Source organism: Herpailurus yagouaroundi, unplaced genomic scaffold, assembly GCF_014898765.1.
Source record: "Herpailurus yagouaroundi ecotype Mexico unplaced genomic scaffold, PumYag 139, whole genome shotgun sequence".
NCBI classification, from domain to species: domain Eukaryota; kingdom Metazoa; phylum Chordata; class Mammalia; order Carnivora; family Felidae; genus Herpailurus; species Herpailurus yagouaroundi.
The window spans coordinates 69,921,985-69,937,706 of NW_024412394.1; the positions used below are offsets into that span (position 1 = coordinate 69,921,985).

At 38.8% G+C, this 15,722-nt stretch overlaps 1 protein-coding gene across 2 annotated transcripts in view; it reads right to left on the bottom strand.

Moving 5' to 3' along the window:
• LAMA4 (laminin subunit alpha 4) overlaps window positions 1–15,722 on the bottom strand; it is a 146,032-nt gene that overhangs the window by 33,529 nt on the left and 96,781 nt on the right. For both annotated transcript variants that reach the window (XM_040474418.1, XM_040474417.1), the window contains 7 exons: window positions 15,350–15,446; window positions 10,472–10,588; window positions 8,689–8,868; window positions 5,114–5,253; window positions 2,290–2,466; window positions 1,498–1,643; window positions 1,024–1,186 (listed from right to left, as the gene is read on the bottom strand). In XM_040474418.1, coding sequence (XP_040330352.1) covers window positions 1,024–1,186; window positions 1,498–1,643; window positions 2,290–2,466; window positions 5,114–5,253; window positions 8,689–8,868; window positions 10,472–10,588; window positions 15,350–15,446 — 1,020 coding nt within the window. The remainder of the gene's footprint in view (window positions 1–1,023; window positions 1,187–1,497; window positions 1,644–2,289; window positions 2,467–5,113; window positions 5,254–8,688; window positions 8,869–10,471; window positions 10,589–15,349; window positions 15,447–15,722) is intronic.

Consider the following 15,722-nt stretch of genomic DNA (forward strand, 5'->3'; position numbering starts at 1 on the left):
GGGAGACACGGAATCTGAAGCAGGCTCCAGGCTCTGAGCTGTCAGCACAGAGCCTGACAAGGGGTTCGAACCCACGAACCGCGAGATCACGACCTAAGCTGAAGTTGGACGCTCAACTGACTGAGCCACCCAGGCACCCCTCAGCTGTGCATATCTTAACAGAGAGGATGGGATTTGCTGAGTATATACTACGTATCAGTCACACACTGAGCAGTGAATTCATGACCAAAATCAATTCTTACAGCAGCTCTGTGAGGTAGATATTCCTGTTCTGATACAAACAGAAGGAAAGTAATTCTTGGAGATGTTCGGTAATGTGTCTATAACCAGTATGTCGTAGCCCTGGAATTGAAATCCTACGTCAACTCCCTATCTGGCTGGGCCTTTGATTTTTCTTCCCTTTGCCAGATCTCATATCTCCCGCCCCCCTAGTTCCATCCCTTCCCTCATCTCAAGCATTTTATTTCATGTCTCTATTTGTTGAGATAACTGAGTTGAACCTGTGATCTGTGAACCTGAAGGCTAGGTACAAATCCACAAAGTACACACACTCTGTAGTAGTGGGTGGGGGTAATATTAATCATATACGCCTGTTATCAGAATGAAATGAATGTTAGCTATCTATAGTTTGAAAGGATTTGACGCTATGAAAATATGGGTAGTAGAGACCAGATTTATATAACAGATTTCTAGATCAGAATTTTACCACCCATTGAGCTAAGTTCTTTCTTAAAATATCAAGACTTCCAGGTGGGGGGATGGGCTAGACGGATGATGGGTATTAAGGAGGGCACTTGCTGGGAGGAGCACTGGGTGTTATACGTAAGGGATGAATCACTGACTTCTACTCCTGAGACTAATATTACACTATATGTTAACTAGAATTTAAACAACAACTTGAAACATCAAAAAAAAAAAAAAAAAAAAGAAGTATCAAGATTTCCAGCCTACCCCCACTTTATGAATTTTTAAAAACAATCATTATAGATTGTTAATAACTCCAAATATAGCTGGCTAGCTTACCTTGAAGTTTGGAGGCACTCCACCAACATAAAACACGGTGTCCTCGGGGTCCAGATCCAGCAAGGAGTCATCTCCTGCGAATTCTCCCTTTTTAATAAACTTTTCCTCTGCAGTGCTACTTAGACTTGGGACTGTCAAAAACACCTTTCCGTGTTTTCCTACCCTGTAAAAGAATTTCACATTTTATTAGCCAGATCGTTTGTAGAAAATATGTTTTTTTGAATATCAAAATGCTAATGTTCCCTCATCGCAGAATTGGTGATTTGATTTTGTCACATGCATATGCATTTACAGAATGTCAACAACCAATAGAAAGAGGAAAAAAGACAAAAACTTCTAATATTGATTGCTATTTAGAAACAATGACTATTGTTTCCCTAATCTTTTGTTTTCCACACACGTTGTGTTCGTGCACGTTCGATAGATTTCTTAATGAAATTTGCATGTAAGCCCTGGGCTGTGGCTTCACTTTACCTTTCAATCTTGACAATGCTGAAGTAAGCAGGCCAAGAACTGACGGGTTTGGAGTCCAGGGGAATCTCCACATCCTTAGTTCCCAAATTGTAAATGTACACCAGGTTATCATTTTTGATTGCAAGACCCATGTATTCTTTTTTGGCCTGCAACATCAAGAAGTCACGTAAGTAAAATTCGTATGAAGGAATATCATATTTTGTTTTCATTTCTTTAAAGGACAGTCAGCAGTTCAAATGCTTGGCTGTATACAAGGCACGTCTGGCCTGAGTTATTACAAGGTTGCTGCTAGGTTGGCCGGTGCCTCTTCCTTTCCAGCCTCCTGTGGCTACATGAGTCTGCTGCCCCCCTGTGTTTGTCCGAGGGCATCCTGGACAGACAAGCAGGCAACTGCAGGCCTGTGGACATTTGATGCCTTCCGGGAGTGTGCTAATCGTGTCTGGTTAACCCAGGGACAAAACGCAGCCTGCCAATACCTATTGCTGTGCATCTTCGAGCAGGTGCAGCATCAAACACGGCAGGCCTCTGTGTTGGGAAAGTCTTTGAAATGCTGCGTTCAGTTAGCAGTGTGGAGCTGGTAATGAAGCAGCCCCCGAAATACCCCACAGAGGGAAGGAATTCCTTGTCTTTAAATCACTACTCGAGTCTTGGCATTAGAGTGAGCTCTATTTTGTGAGTCACCAGAATGGGAATTCAATTTGTTTGCATAGGTAGTTTTGGTTTGAAGGCAAGAGAAGAGCACCTATCTTTCCTTTTAACTGTGTTCTCTCTTTTAAGACGTCGTGCTCTTACGTGTTTGCTTCCGAGGTACAGGATAAACCGGTCTGCAGCCCCCGCCAGTTCTGGCTGCTTCACGGGAGGAGGCTTCATGTACAGGCTCAGGGACGTGAAGGTCTTTAAGTCATCCATACTGGTTTTGGGGTGTACCTCCACTGCTGACTGGCCATCGAACATCATGGAGACTTGGATCTGGAGTTACACAATTATTCTGTTAAAAATACCCTGCAGAGGGGCGCCTGGGTGGCGCAGTCGGTTGAGCGTCCGACTTCAGCCAGGTCACGATCTCGCGGTCCCGGAGTTCGAGCCCCGCGTCGGGCTCTGGGCTGGTGGCTCGGAGCCTGGAGCCTGTTTCCGATTCTGTGTCTCCCTCTCTCTCTGCCCCTCCCCCGTTCATGCTCTGTCTCTCTCTGTCCCAAAAATAAATAAAAATGTTGAAGGAAAAAAAAAATACCCTGCAAAAATAGGCACAGCTCTCTCTCATGGTTCCCAACAGGCTCCCCTCAGCTCCTATGGGCTCTCTGAGCCCTACTCCCCTCCTGGCCCTTGTTCCCTTATGTCCTCACCTTGTGGGAGAAAGGAGTTGAGGCAGATTATAATATAGTTGTTTAAATTTAAAGTGGGGTGAAGGGAAGGGAGCCAAAGAAAGTGACAAAGCAGATCCAAGGCGAGAATAAATACGACTTCCACAATGAACTACATACTTGGTTGGGGTGAACTAAAGAGCTTGATGGGATACCTGGTCAGTTATGCTGTTCGCAAGGCCCATAACATTAACAATTAATTGATCAGGAGAAGTATAATTAATCTTGGGTACCAACATGGCTAAGACTTTCTCCTCAGGGGCTTCATAAGAGGAACATACTTGATCACATCTGGACAGTTGGGAGGGGTCTACACCCAGATTTGAAGTCTTTTTTTTTTTTAATTTTTTTTTTTTAACGTTTATTTATTTTTGAGACAGAGAGAGAGCATGAACGGGGGAGGGTCAGAGAGAGAGGGAGACACAGAATCTGAAACAGGCTCCAGGCTCTGAGCAGTCAGCACAGAGCCCAACGCGGGGCTCGAACTCACGGACCGCGAGATTGTGACCTGAGCCGAAGTCGGACGCTTAACCGACTAAGCCACCCAGGAGCCCCCAGATTTGAAGTCTCAAATGGGATCTTGAAACCTAGCTCTGCCACTTACTAGCTATGTAATCACGAGCAAGTCACTTAACCTGCAGTCTCTTCAACTGTAAAGTGAGGACAAAAATTTTGCTGAATGAAATAAGATAATATCTCTAAAGTACTTTGAGCTCCCAGCTCTATCATTATCATTCCTGTAATAATGAGTTCGTTAAGATATTTCTTATAACGATCCTCAGAAAGGCATCACAACAAAGAATAATTCAGTAGATGAAATCTACGGAGAGGCCCAATAGGAAAAGCTGAACTGGTTCAGGGTGATTTTCTGAGTATTCAGAAGTGGATGGACTTTTTATAACCATGTCATACAAATATTTCTGAATAATTAGATGTATTTATATCCATTATTTAATATTGATTTGGTTAATAGTGATGTTCAATAAGTTCAAGATGATATTCCCAAGTGCTTGCAGTACAGCTGTCCTATGTTGCTAGTTGAATACAAATCAACCATCTTGATAAACAATCAGTTTATGGGATTAAATTTTTTTTTGTCAAAATTGAGTCTGAGAAGGAAATACGTCTGCACAGAAATTGTCTCACTTTGAAGAGCCAACTGGGCTCCCCAAGGCATTGCCAAGCCTCTTTAGAAAATGGTTTTAGGTGATTAAGGCCCCCAACTTCTTCCCCATTTAAACAAAATTACCAGAAAGCCATCACAGAAACCTAGCTTTGGAAATGCCATTTCTTCACCATCACCTTTTCTTCAAAGGTTCTCCAAGGAACCTAAAAAAGGCGATTTGTGGGGTGGGACCAATTATCATATATCATTCAAAAGTTGGATATATTGACCAAAACTAATCTCCTCTATTACAAAATAATTGATTTCCAGTACTCCTTTCTGTCAGCACTTAGGGGCCAATGGTCTGATCAGGCCAATTCTCAATTGAGAAAATAAAACCATATAATTTGGCTGTAAAAATGATACTGGTCTATACATTAATAAAGCACAAATGAGAAAGAGGGCCAAAAAAAAAGCCCCGCTTGCCACACTGAAAATGCTGACGGCCATGTCAGGGCATGTGCCTTCCAACACCAGCTCTAATTAGGATGCTGCCTCTTTGCCTCTGTGCAAGCATCTCGGGGCAGGGTCTTCGTTGCGATTGTCCAGTTTATGTGGTCTGTGATTCCCCAGGGAAGCCTGTGGGGGGAGGTCAGTAAAGGCTTCATATCATCAGTGTTGTACCTGAGAATTCCTTGCAGAGGTAGATGGGCAAGATTTTTCTATACAGTGATTGCAGTAAGACGGCTGTTAAAATAATTAATAATAGTAACAATAATACATTGAGTCTTCTATTGGGGTTGGTTTCACTCGATTTCTTTTGCTCTATGAGCTTTGTTGACTAGTTAACTCTGTGGCCCTTAATCTTGGCTACACATAAGAATCACTGGGAAGTTTTTGAAAAATACAGGTGCTGAGCCCATCCTCTAGAGAGCCTGATGCATTGCTCTGAGGTTGGGACCAGGAATTGGTTTAGTTTTTAAAGCTCCTCATGCAATTCAAATGAACAGATCCAGATGCAGCTTAGAACTACTGAGCTGGGCAATACAGTAGGAAGTTTCTGGGCTCTGGAAGCTGCCTTGAGACTGGCAGTTCAGTTTCATGTTCTCACTATCCCCGACTGACTGACAAAGATGCCTTTCACTGTTACCTTGCTGGCGACGCTTCTGGTCTGAGCAATAAGCTCCCGGATCCTCTGGATGCTGGCAGAAACGTTGCTTGCAGGCCGCTTCTGTTCTACGGTGCGAAGCTGATCCAGGAGCTGAGGGACAACCTCTGTCAAATTTCTTACTGCAGTTAATAAAAATTAACCACTTGAGGAAATAGCTCAACTATATCAACCAATATTAACTATATTTAAGGTATCAGGTGAAGAGACAACAAACACATGGTTACCTCTGTTAGAACTATAAGAAATTATTTGCAATCCTGCAAAACGAATAGTTAAGCCCAGCGCATAAGCGATTACTACTTTGTGGCATTTATAACATATATCGGTCTAAAAATTATATGGAAAGTAGGCTGACTTATAACTTATATTTCTAAGTTTTTTTTTTTAATGCTTATTTAGTTTTGGGAGAGACAGACAGAGTGTGAGCGGGGGAGGGACAGAGAGAAAGGGAGACAGAATCTGAAGCAGGCTCCAGGCTCTGAGCTGTCAGCACAGAGCCCGATGCGGGGCTCGAACTCACAAACTGCGAGATCATGACCTGAGCCGAAGTCGGACGCTTAACTGACTGAGCCACCCGGGCGCCCCTATAACGTGCATTTCTAAAGGGCAGGATCCATGACAAATATACAGGTGTTCCTTTCACTATACAGCACGCTATACAGCACAGGTTCTGCTTGTATCTCTTTTTCTTTTTTTAAGTTCACTTATTTATTTGAGAGAGAGAGAGTGTGTGTGCACCTGAGCAGGGGAGGGGCAGAGAGAGAGGGAGAGAATCCCAAGCAGGTTCTGCGCTACCAGCCCGAGCCCAGCGCAGGAGTTGGACCCATGAACTATGAGATCAAGAGTCGGACACTTAACTGACTGAGCCACCCAGGCGCCCCTCTGCTTGCATTTCTAATTGAACTGATACAACAGGTCGCAAGGAATGCTGGGCACAAGGAGGTGGAAGAGGCTATCCCCCAGGATGCCTGATCACACATCACACTGCCGCTGCACTGGTCCAAGAGGAAGTGGAGCTAGATGGAAGGAACAAGGTAGCACCCAGAAAAGTGGCAGTCGTGCCAAGGTGAGGGTGGGCAAGATTATTCTATATAGTGATTTCACTAAAACAGTGGTTAAAATAATTAATCATCAATAATAATAATAATAATGATAAATTGAGTCTTCCGAGTCTATGGGCCCAGAAGAGGGATGGTACAAGGACATCACACTAACTGTGTAGGTTATTTATTTATTTATTTTTTAAGGAATGACATACACATCGAAAAGAGAACAAATTATATGCATACAGCTTGATGAGAGAAGCCTAAAACACAACTTTCCCTAAGGTTTCATGAACTCGACCAGTGGTTCTCAGTGTGTGCTCCCCAGACCAGCAGCATCGGCATCATCAAGGAACCTGTTAGAAATGCAAATTCTTTGGCTCCAACGCAAACCTGCTGAATTAGAAACCCTGGGAGTGAGGACCAGGTGATTCTGAAGCATATGAAAGTTTGAGAACCACTGTACTAGAGAATGAACATCTTTTGGGTGTTTGCCAGCTAAGAGCAGGGCCATGGTCATTGAGCATTAAGAGCTGGAAAAGAGTGAGCTTCTTACTAGAACCAAACTACATTCAGATTCAGGAGAATATGTCAGTGAGGACCAAGGATGTTTCTTTTCTCTATTTGGGAAGTAAGGTGCTTCTCTATCATATTAAGTAAATAATATATCATATTATCAGTATGATAATAATTAATCAATTAATTAATAATTAATATGATAATAATTAATATGATATCAATTAATATCTTTATCATATTAAGTAAAATAATAGCAATTTACTTACATTATCGTATTGATTAATACAGAGGTAAATATTTGTTGTTTGGATTACTGACTACAATAGCCATTTTGTGGTATAATAGTCTTTAAAAATTACAGGTAATAAAGTATATTTATTGTAGTACATTAAATTTTGAGTATGGAAATGTATGTAAAACAGGGTTTCCCTGTCCTCAATTTTGTCAGAGAAAGGGAGTCATCTTTTATTAGAGTCTTTATAAGGTCTCTTATACTGTGATATGCTCTTTCATTTACTTTGCTTTGAACCACAAGATGCTGTTTGAGGAAAACACGGAGGCCTGAAACAATTTCAGTTAATGCTAGTTCTGGATTACTGGAATCATGGATTGGACTGAAGAAGGAGGAAAAAAACTTAACACAGATTTAGTAAATATTCCTTTGGCCCTATCTTTATAAATGCAAATGTTGGATGTCATGTAGGCAAATCTTTTAGCGATCAAGTTCTAAAAGTAATTAAGTGAGGGGTTACATGGAGAAATTCACAGATATATACTTAAAAGATGAACATAAAAGAGTTATCTTCCTGTTATGGGAATGGATATTTGTGACCTGGAATAAAATTTCTAGTGACAGGCGGCTCATATGTGGATTAGTAAAGTTGTTTCTTAACTCAGATGGAAGTGAAGGTATTATGTTCTGCAAAGCCATGCTGGGGAACCGAAAGTTCTAGTCATGACAAAGACATTGATATTTAAGAGGCAGAAGAGATAGAATAAATGTAGTAATATGTGATTTTAATCTATGGGTAACTAAACAAATTAGGGAGATATCAGAATATTTCATTACCATTGCTATAAATCTGTATTCAAGCTGGCTAACAGATGGTTCTTCTTAATGTTTATTTATTAAAAAAATTTTTTTAACGTTTATTCATTTTTGAGAGACAGAGAGAGACAGTGCATGAGTGGGGAAGGGGCAGAGAGAGGGAGACACAGAATCTGAAGCAGGCTCCAGGCTCTGAGCTGTCAGCACAGAGCCCAATGCAGGGCTCGAACTCATGAACTGCGAGATCATGACCTGAGCTGAAGTCAGATGCTCAACCGACTGAGCCACCTGGGCGCCCCTATGTTTATTTTTGAGAGAGAGGGAGAGAGAGAGAGAGAGAGAGAGCGCTGGGGAAGGGGCAGAGAGAGGGAGACACAGAATCCAAAGCAGGCTCCAGGCTCTGAGCTGTCAGCACAGACCCGCCTCGGGCTCCAAACTCAAGAACTGTTGACCTGAGCTGAAATCTGAGACACTCAACCCACTGAGCCACCCAGGCGCCCCCAAATGGTTCTTCTTAATGGGAACCTTCCGTTATGTTTCGCCATAGTCAGTACTTGTTGGTAATAACTTGCTTTACTCAGGTAAGGAAAAAGCAAGGCGGTTTAGTAAATATTTTTCTAAAATGCAAACCAGTATTTTGTGATTGACGTTCTTCCCCAAAGGATCAAACTTACATTGATAAATATCAGTGCTGCCGTTACTTCATTCGGAAAAACAATGATTCTTAACCCATCTATCTAGTGTCTATTTGTGTGAAATATATATATCTCCTATGCACACACATACATATATTGATAGATGAACTGAGCAAAAGTTTTTCTTTTTTCCTAAGCTAACTTCTACAATATTCCAATCTAAAACCCAAATGAAACAAACTGCCTTCTTAACGAACGGATGTGTTGCACTTAATGGCCAGTTCCTCAACTGGATGCAAACCATGATACCTGCATCTCTGGCAGAGGCCACTGCAGTGTTGTAAGCAGAAGAGTCAAAATTCTGCAGATTTTGCGACCAGCTGGTCAGATTGTGAGCCATCGGGGCGGCTGCCTGCTGGACTTCCACTGTGGTCTTGTTAGCTTCCTCCGTGATCAGCCTTGACTGACCCAGGCGCTGCTGAGCATCACCTTCACACAGAGCACAGGGACATTCACTTTGCAGAGAAGCAGGACATTGGTTGGGAACATTACCATCCATTTAATCACTGGGATAAAACAGACCTGAGCTTTTGGGTTTTTAAGCTGCACAAAGACCTTTAAATGTCTGTTAATTATAGTGTAAGTTAGATGCAGAAGAAAGTTGTTAAGTAGCATTAAAAAATGAGCTTGAAAGACTCTAGAGTCTTATTAAAATCATGTAGCTCACTGAAAACATTTTCAAATTAGAAGTAGATTAAAAAAAGTAATTAGTATCTCTTCAGGTTAGAGGCATTGCAAGAAAGCCACAGAAAACACATATGAGATTTTAAGTCATAGTATGTTTATGTCTGAAATGCATTGTAAATATCACTTTCTTCTGTGTGGAGCACCTTTTACCATAAAAATGATGCTCTAGTACAGAAGTAAATTAGTAAGGAAACTTATTTTTAAATAACAAAAGCAAGTTTCCAAATAGTATATAGAGTGGCATTCTATTTTCATTAAAGTTATATATTTAAAATAAAAATAATGTAAGTTTACAGCAAAGTGTTTTTTCCTAGGTAACGAGATTATAAAAGGTTTTTCTTCTTTTGTGCTTTTTTTTCTTATTTGTATTTTCTCATTTTTCTATAATAATCATGTATTACTTTTGTAATCAAAATCACTCAGGTGAGGTTGAGGCTTTCTTTTTGTTTAAGTGGAGAAATATTTAATTCGACCTCACATGATCTGAACTCTGACGGATGTAGGTTTGAATTCTGGGTCTGCTTCCTTTTGGAGCTGTGCCTTTTGGAGCAAGTTCCCAAACCTTGACAAGCCTCAGGGTTCACATTCATCTGAAGACAATGGTGGTATTTTCCCACATGACAGAATGTACATAAAACACAGCCCAGTGGCTAGTATGTCATAGCTCTAATGGTGCTGATGACAGGGATTCTCGATGGAAGATACCCCCCTGGCTGGGGTTTTGGTGCACTCTGGTACAATAGTTGGATTTGCTCCATGTAGTAAAATACTCTCATCCAGCAGCATCTGTTAACTTTCACTATGCCAGGGAAGGCACATCTGGTCCCAAGCCCATCTTCTTAAGATGCCACTGTAGTCCCAGACTGGGCAAAATGAGTGCTCTTGTGTCTCTCTTTGGCTTGTTGGTCTCCCTACTTGTACCATAAGAATGACACGGCATATAACAATTAGGGCCAGAGAAACCCAGTAATCAGATTAGGGCATGCTTATTAATGAAGAATGATGTCCACAAGAAAGTAGGTTACCAAACAGTATAAGCAGCATGATCCCATTAAAACACACATGCACGTGTGTGCGCACACACACAAGATAGGAGGAAAATGCTCTCAAATTTAATGGTCACCCCTAGATGGTATGATTATAGCTTTTATAATTCTCAGTGTGTGTGTGTGTGTGTGTGTGTGTGTGTGTGTGTGTGTGTGATGAACATAGTTTCTTTTGTCATCAGAAAACAATATTTATTTATAAAAAGACTGATAAGGAATCATGTATTCCTTCTTCAAAGCTTTATTTTAATCCCAGTGAATAAACAGATGAAGCTTAAGTTCTTGTCTGTGATCCTTACCTCTCTCCGTGGCTTGCAGTCGCTTAATGGCATCATTCAATCTGTTTTTAAGAGCACTCTTCCTTGCTAGAGCTCCACCCACACGCCTGTTGGTATCAGCTACTGCCTCATCATTACCTATGGAGAAGAAGCCAAAAAAAGGTACCAGTAAAGCCAAGATGCTAGGGGGAAAAAAAAATCTCCATTTCAACAAGGAAAATTCTGATCTATATCACAGAATCATCTGTAAAATTCTCAATATGATATGAACATAGAACACCAGTTCTGGAAAGTGGCATCTCAGTTAAGAGGTACAGGATTATAGAAAAGTAGTAACACTGCTTGGGAATGATTTAGGATGCCATAAAGTGACTTGTGAAAGGTCTAGAGATAATGGCTAACTTCTTTGAAAAATATAGCACTGCTGTGACTAATAACTCCTAGCAGCATGGTTGATAAAGAGCTGAAAAGAAAAGATCTACCTCTATTTACGGTGATGACTGTTATATAAGAAGAATTCTTTTTTATGGTTTTAATAAAATTTTAATTGATGTACAACATACGTCTAGAAAAGGGGGCACATTATAAATGCACAGCTTGATGAATGTTCACACACTGAGCACAGCATATAAGCAGTATCAAGTCAAGAAAGTAGAACATTATTGGTCCTCCTAGTTTCCTGGGATCTCTGTGATTACCCAAGGATGACCACTATTCTGAATGCTATCTCTGTTAGTTGTGTCTGTTCTTAAGCTTTATTCAAAAGAAATGATACAGTATTGTAATTTTCTACATCTTTTGTATCTCTGTCTTAATTTCTGTAGAGTTAGAAGTCTTAATATCTGGTAGTTTAAGTCTTCCAGCTTTGTTTTATTCTTCAAGGATTGTGCTGGCTTCTTAGCTCCTCCCCCCCTCATTTCCATAGAAATTCTAGAGTCATCCTCTATATATGCATACAGTTCTGGTACTTCAGATGGTATTATATTGACTCTACAGATAAATTTGGCAGAATTGTCATTTTTACAAATTAAGTCTTCTAGTTAATAAATACAGTTTTTATTTTTATTTAGATCTAAATTCTCATTTTGATCTCCATTTATTTAGATCATCTTTAATAAGATTAAAGATCTTATATTTCATCAGCTTTATTCCTAGGTATTTTATGATATTCTAAATGGTGTTATTTTATAAAGTTAATTTCTAATTTTGTTGTACATAGAATTAAACCAGATTTTTTACACACTGAATTGGTAATGTGGGGGGTATCTTTGTCTCGTTTCCAGTCTTAGTGGGCAAACTTTAAATACTTCAGTATTAATATGCTTGATGACCATTATTTTATTATTATTTCTTAGATTACAGAGGTTTCCTTGTATTCTTATTTTGCTGCAAGTTTTTTAAAAACATGAATGGGTATTGAGTTTTGGTAAATGATCTTCCTGCATGTGGTGACATGATCATATGAATTTTCTCCCATATTCCTAAAATGTGGTGAATTACTATTGACATTTTAAATGTTAAACTATCCCTGAAATCTTGGAATAAACTTAACTTGATCATGTATTATCACTTCTATGTGTGTTAGATTTGATCTGCTAATATTTCGATTAGAATTTTCACATCTCTGTGAGAGAATCTGGCTTATAATTTTCCTTTTTTATAATGTTCTTATCAGGTTTTGTATCTTAGTTTTGTTGGCTTAATACAACAAGTTAGAGAATATTTCCTCTTTTTCTGTTTCCTGGAAGAATTTATACACAAGTGGTGTTATTTAAATGTTTGGAAGAATTCACGGGGAAAGCCATCTATCTGAGCCTTGAGATTTCTTTGTGGGAAGGGTTTAATGACTGATTAAATGCATACATATTATTTACACATAGGCCTATCAGATTTTCTTAGTCTTTTTCTTACAAAACTATTCTTGAAAGTGCGCTTATAGCATAGAATCATAATGGGTTATTTTGGAGCAAATCCAAGCAAGTCATGATGTAGTATCTTGTCTGAACTGAAGGATGAACTTTCCCAAGAATTCTTGGTTCATGCTTTGTTTATTTCCAAAGCATCAGGAACTTTATGCTTTTTGATAGACAGAGAAATAATTTCTTCACCTCCTATTATACTCTTTTTCTCTCCTATAGGCTTGTAAATATACTGTCTCCCATGGTGTACTTTCTCTTTCTATTATACGGTCTTTGCGTGCTGCTTTGCTATTTGGTTATCATCCCCCTTTGTGTATAGTGGGTATACAATGGAGTGATCCTGAATTGATTCTGTCACCAAGTACAATGTAAACAAAGTACAAGCACGTCTTTCTCATTTCCTCTGGGTAATGCCAAAAATTTTCCAGAATTTAAGGAGGGACTTAAACATACTTTGTACTTGAATTATACCCCCCTCCCTCTTTTAGTTTTGTTTTTTAAATATTTTTAATACAAACAATCTTTTCAGCTCTTCCTTTTGGGTCTTATAGCTGCAAAAAACACTGGCTGATACACCAAGAAAGAATATATATTCCACTCTATATTTGGAGCCCTTGATAAAAATAGGTGAAAAAAATTCCACTTTGGGCTGGAAGTTGATAAGAAAAAAATGTTTCACAAAAAGTCTGTCCTATTTGAAACTTATTGTTTTACATAAACATTTTTCATTTTACAAATGAGTTCAGTAGAAGTCTCCTTTAAATAGCAGCTTCCTGAGTTTATTATAGGTTGCTAACTATTTCATAGAGATAATGAAGAAAAGGAAGTCTGGGATATAAAGATTACTAATTGTTGAAAGTCATTTGGAAATGAATTAACAGTAATTTGAAATTGTAATGAAACTCAGTAGATGAATATAGTTTAATCTGGAAATCTGAATTTACATCACAAATGTGTGTTATCTAAAGGGAGGCAAAGTTCTGGTCCACGCAGTCCTAGCTCCCCATTGGTGTCCCTTTTGCAAGTAAATATGTGAAGAAATTTAAGCAAACGAGATCATGAAATACGTGACCAGAACTGCGAAATATTCAGAAACCTATACGGAGAGATTTTCTCTGTACTTAAAATATAGAACTTTGAAGAGATACCATTACCAGAAAAGAAAAATTGTTTTCATGAGGTTCAATAACTCAATAATGACAAGATTAAGAAAATTGCAAATTATCAAGGAGGATAAAATATTTAAGTCACTGTCATGAAGATCCACATATCTTCACATCACAGGAAACAAAGCAGTATATAGACATGGCAACATTTACCTAAAAATATTTTCCTTTTTAAGAGCACACTTAATGTGATGAGCACAGAGCAATGTACAGAGTTGTTGAATCATTGTATTGTACACACGAAACTAATATGACACTACATGTTAATCATACTTCAGTAAAAAATATATTTTACTTTTAATATTCTCAATTTTTGCAGGTAATATTCTAATTCTTTTCTAAAAAGTAAGTTCAAGATCAGACTTATATAATTAATTAGAACATTTTTATTGCCTTTCTTTACCCAGCAAGCATAAAACAATAGTTGCTTTATCATAGCTGTTTAAATATTTAGCATATAAGAAAACAAATGCATTTTTTTCTCTAGGTAGTGCTCTTTGTAAAAAAAAAAAAAAAAAAGAAAACATATGGTTAGAATTGAGATTGATTGCTTTGATAAAATTATGTGACTTTTTTGTTGCAAACTTGGTCTTTTTTTCAGGTGGTAGTTAGAAGTTAGCTGGATAATGGATTTCCATCCTCATTAGTCAGTGAGCCACCAATCTTAGGTATGAGGTCATTGGCTCAGAGATGATTAATGTTTAGTGAAATTCTTTTTCAACATTTTTTTTAATTTTATTTTTGGGACAGAGAGAGACAGAGCATGAACGGGGGAGGGGCAGAGAGAGAGGGAGACACAGAATCGGAAACAGGCTTCAGGCTCTGAGCCATCAGCCCAGAGCCCGGCGCGGGGCTCAAACTCACGGACCGCGAGATCGTGACCTGGCTGAAGTCGGACGCTTAACCAACTGCGCCACCCAGGCGCCCCAGTGTTTAGTGAAATTTTTAATCACTCTAATCGTTTTTAAGAGTAGCTCCCAAGATTCAGAATTGACAAAGATGATTTCACTTTTATTTTTTCTTCCCTCTCCCATTTTGGATGGGCTTGCTTTCACACACGCCAACACTAGCCTTTGGAAATGCTTCTTCCCATGTGGCCATTAGGCTTGTCCCAAATATCGTAAATTTGTAGAACACAAATACAGGAAAGAGCCAATAACCAGATGGCCGTGTGGTGTCCTATCTTCCTAACTCTCCCAATGCTTATTCATTAATTCATGTAAAAATTTAAAGGGTCTTCTGAATTGTCCAAGGAAGACTGACTTATGTCCAATATAGTTTTAGTGTTAAGTGTATTTAATGGCATCATCTCCATGAAAATTGGTATTTATGGTAAATTTCTATTAATTAGCCTACTTTATTAGCAAGAGTATCTACAACATGTTTCACTACATGGAAGGTTTTTTTTTTTTTTTTAAACCACAATTTATTTTAAAATATCCCATCTTTGCTTCTTTTGTACCTTGAATTTCAGCAGGAACTACTAATGTGCTATTCAGTTGAAAGATGATTTGTTTTTAGAAACTTAAATATAGAGAACAGAAGGTTGCTGGAGGGGGAATGGGCTAAATGGGTAAGGGGCATTAAGGAATCTACTCCTGAAATCAGTGTTACATTATATGCTAACTAACCTGGATGTAAATTAAACAAGAAATAAATTAATTAAAAAAATAAAAATAAAATGGGGAAAATAATGTAAAAAAATCATTTGTTTTTTAATCCTAGGATTTTGAAATCTTTATCCACATGCAGAAGCACTGTACGAAAGGAGAGAAGCAGCTATAAATCAGAAGGAAGGTAGAAAACATATTTACTAGGGTCTGTCTTTGCTTGTAGTTCTCTGGCTTGATTGAGGAGGTTCTCGCTCTCATCCTTATGGTAAATAATTTGAGTATCAATCCCACTCACAGCCTACAAAGGAATTGTATGGAAAGAATAAGAATGACAGCAGAAGAAATCCACTTCTCATGGATTGAAGATTTAAATGACACCGTTTCTCTGCTAAACACCAAGCAAGACTCGTACAACTTCATTTCCATAGCTCAAAATCAAAGTCAAATGTGAACAGGAAAAGATAAAGTGCATGACGTTTTCACGGTAAACATTTTTCAAGGAGAATTCAGTGAATCTAGAACAGTGCCTGGTCAAGTCCCCTCTGAAGTACTTGTCAAATAGAAGCCACTCAAT